At 37.9% G+C, this 4047-nt stretch overlaps 1 protein-coding gene across 2 annotated transcripts in view; it reads right to left on the bottom strand.

The window, feature by feature from the left end:
• mllt1 (myeloid/lymphoid or mixed-lineage leukemia; translocated to, 1) overlaps positions 1-4047 on the bottom strand; it is a 35216-nt gene that overhangs the window by 4013 nt on the left and 27156 nt on the right. For both annotated transcript variants that reach the window (XM_015386212.1, XM_015386213.1), the window contains exons 8-9: positions 1276-1387; positions 898-997 (exon numbers count right to left, since the gene is read on the bottom strand). In XM_015386212.1, coding sequence (XP_015241698.1) covers positions 898-997; positions 1276-1387 — 212 coding nt within the window. The remainder of the gene's footprint in view (positions 1-897; positions 998-1275; positions 1388-4047) is intronic.

Below are 4047 nucleotides of genomic sequence, written 5' to 3'. Positions count from 1 at the left end.
TGGATATGTGGAGCAAATACATCTGGCGGAGTCAGGTTAGACAATTACAGCAGTTATAGGTAGGAATTGAAGATTCACTTTAAAATACCAGTGAGACCAACAGTTGTTCATTACTGCTGAATTCATTTGAATGGAAAAGATTCTGGTTTACATTATAAGAAGGCAGCTTTTTGCATGAGCCAGATCCATGTTCGATTAGAAAAAAAATCCTTTAAATACAAAATCATCCTTTAACTCAGTAGTGAAATCGATTTGTATTAAAGGTAAATTGACGGGATGATGTAAGCACAGCATAAAGATGATTATTAGATGGAATCTTTCAGCTAAAGCAAAGGTAGATCCAATTCTTCTATAAAAATATTAACATGCTACACATTTTCCGCTCAACTCTTTTAACCAGAATGTGATACTTTAATATTTCACTTAATATGGACTAAACTGTCCTTTACTCAGAGCAATACTGTTCACTTTGAGCCACTGGGGGCGCTAGACTTGCTTAATAAGCTTAAATACTTTCAATCATGTTTTGCTCAAAACTGAAAAACAAAAATTAAGATGTTACTGAAAACTGAACAGTAATGGTTTAACATTTATTTTATTGTAACAACCCTATTAGATAGAAATAGGTTATACGCTAAATCTGTATATCTTTTATATAAGATAACAGGATTGATAAATTCATCCTTAGTTATAACTTAAACATAATTAATACAATCGTTACACTAACAGGCTTAAAGCCCACCTTTATAAGCCTTTAATGATAAAACTCCTCACATTTAATTTTGTTAAGGTGTACTTTGATACCCGAGTCACAGCAGCTGGGAAACCTCCAACAGCCTGACTGTTAAAGAAGCGCAGATTCAAACCCGAAATAAAACGGTCTGTGGGGGGACTCACTTTGTTGTTGGATGAGCTGTGTTTCTGTGGGGGTGGGGCAGGGTCTCGACTGGGGCGGTGCGAGCCGTCGCTGCTGTCACTCTCGCTGTCCAGGCTTAGTCTGTCAGAGGCAAAGGTCAAGGTCAGAGGTCATTCAAACAGACTAAAGGAACGCTGCCTAACTGTTATGTCTGAAGCTTTTAAGCGACCGTCTACATCTGATAAAAAGTAGATTTTTTTTTTTAAGCAGCTGAAAAAAACTATGTGAAATCCCCTGGCTTAAAAAAATGCTGCAAATAAACTCTGCATGTGTAAAATATGTTTTGTGGGTCAATAATTCATACTCAGACATCTGAATGTCTGAGTATAATGGCGGGAAGGAGTTGGTCAGAAACTGACCGAGAGTCGCGGTTGGGGGGGTTGGTTTTTACGGGCGTCTCTTCCTCTGAGCTGCTGTCGTCATCGTCCGACTCTTCCGACTGGATCTCCTCCACCATGGACCTCAGGGGGCCTGGAGAAGAGCACAGAAACACAGACACTGTTCATTCGACCCACAATTAAACCATTTAAACTGGTTTAAACATGTTGAGCCAAAGACTTCTGCAGACAGTGAATGTAAAGCAGTCTAAATGCGTTTCTAATTTCTCCTTGCCAAAAAAAAATCTAAAAACACTAAATGTTAATAAAAAAGTTAGATTAACATTGTCTTAAAGCTGACACCGATTCATTTAATGTCAGTCTAACCAACCCTTGAAATTTGTTGCTTATTTTGGAGGCCAAAATGTATTTTTCTACTATTATACTGTCTAAAAAAGGCACAACACATCACAAAGGACACTTCTCATCCCGGACATTCTCTGTTTACACTGTTGCCTTCAGGCAGACGATACAGAGCAATCAGAACAAGAACCAACCGCCTTACAGACAGTTTTTACCCAACACCAACAACAAAACTAAATGCAACCAAAAATAACCATTAATCATCGTGGATGATGTGCGTGAATGTAGTATTCTTATTAGTTGTTTTGTATCAGTTATTGTTATTTATTTCTTATATCATGTGTAAATGGTGGTGACAACGATTTTTGTTTTTGTTTTTAAGCATATGCACTGATCGATGGCACTTTTTAAAATTTTGTTGTTCTTGTGACAATGACAATAAAGATAAATTGAATTGAATGAAAAAAATCTGTCTCAAATTAAACAAAAAGGGAACATTTATTAAAATCAAACTAATCGTGAACAATGGACAGCAGATGGAGAGTGCAAATGTGCATGGCTGCTAGATGCAACTATCAATGTATCGGAAAATACCGACACAAGGAAAGAAATTTTAATAAGTACATAATAATAATAATGTTATAATGGGGTTTACGAACAGCAATATCTTCAAAATAAAACACTAAACCACCTAAACCAGGTTTACCCAAAGTGCTACTCAACTTTATGAATTAATTTGAATCCATCTTCATGAAGAGCTAAAGTCAGAGATTTACACATTTGCCTACTTTGCTGAGGAAGTGTTGCTCCTTTACATTTCAAGCGAAAATGCCACCATTTTCACAGACCTGAAGGCATAGAAGGTAACTCAAACTTTGAGGTGAAGAAACCTGAAAACCATTTATATTTTTTTCTCCACTCTTTTGTTTATTCCAATCCAGTCAGTCCCTTTGCAGGAACCAGAGCCAAACCAGAAAGCTAGGGTTGAAATCAACCCCAGAACATGGTTCTGATCAAATCTTTCCAATAGAGCTTAATTGCATATGCAATATAATTACAATTTAGAAAAATGCAATTTTCAAATCGCAGAAGCACTCAACTCTTAATCACAACACATTTGATAAGAGTAAAGGGCTGATTATAAAGGTGCGTCGCAGTGAGCTTGTCGCAGAGTTTTATTTATGCCCAATGTTGAAGCGTGGTCCGCGCTATGTAATTCTACGCCACAATGCAAGAGGGTCTAGATACGGCCGAGGCAGTGAGTAAGTGGGGGAAAGTTTGGGCGACAGCGGAGGGACATGAGGGCGAAAAAGAGCGGGGATCCAGGTCGAAAAAGGGTCCCAGCGCTCTCTGCACCTCGCTCTACTAGCTGGTCCAACTTTAATTTGTTTTTTCACAATGGCGGTCATAAAAAACAAAATAAGCCGGTAAGGTACCAAACAAGAAATACGCATAGTGTAGAGCGGATGTAGATTTGACCAATCAGAGGCCACCTGTCTGCAGCAGTGTTTGCGAACACCTACAATTGTGGTGAGGTACAGCAGAATGTCTGCGGCAGGGAGGAGACACATTTGCATTCACTGCAACACACACAGATGAGTATAAATTAGCCTTAAGGCACAACATTTCTCTTTCCAGCTCTTTAGGTGGCAGTAATACGATTAAACTGGGTATGCCGCCACACAGAAGAGAAGGCAGAATTGTAGGTAGCACCTAGATTATTGCATTGTAGTAGAAGTAAGAACTTGTTTGTTGAAGTTTAACAGTAAAGACCTGCAACACTGGATTCTGGACAAGCAGGCTTTCAAGGTCATGGAAAAACTGAAACCCTCCCGCACGGAGGGAAAGACGATACTCGTATGCAAGTAACCTGCTGAATAATGGCTTAGAACTCGACAAAAACCAACACAACTGAAGGTCTGGTACCAAAGAGAAGCAGTACATCACTTGTGCAGCGTCTTCTGTTTTAAACCCAAAATAATTCAACACAACGTCAGGTGTTGTGCAGGACATGCCTTGCTATTGTTGCTACCTCACGAGGTAACACGACAAATTTATTTATTTATTTATAGACTGTCTTAAAATCTGGCAGCGTTTAAGGAATGGAGTCCATATGTGTATGTATCATGAAACTTAAAAGATATTAATAAGGTAAAGCCACAGATTTGTGTCCTTTATTTTTGTAATATGTGCTTTAAATAAATCTGATTATTATGTAACACATGTATTTGTACATTTTTAAAAAGACATGAGAAATTAAACTGGAAAAAATAATCGCTTGCAGGGTTCCTACAGCATAAGGCAAGTTAAATTCAAGACTTTTTAAGACTTTTTAATGCCACTTGAAATAAAAATTTAAGACCAAATTTAGAAGGAACACAAGAAAAACCTGCTTGTGACAACTTTACCCAAAGGTTTATTATAACATAAACCACTGCACTAATGTTTCAA

This window comes from Cyprinodon variegatus, unplaced genomic scaffold (assembly GCF_000732505.1).
Source record: "Cyprinodon variegatus isolate N-32 unplaced genomic scaffold, C_variegatus-1.0 Scaffold359, whole genome shotgun sequence".
NCBI classification, from domain to species: Eukaryota; Metazoa; Chordata; class Actinopteri; order Cyprinodontiformes; family Cyprinodontidae; genus Cyprinodon; species Cyprinodon variegatus.
Note: the sequence above shows the minus strand (reverse complement) of the source record. Positions and strands in the feature narration are given on the sequence as shown.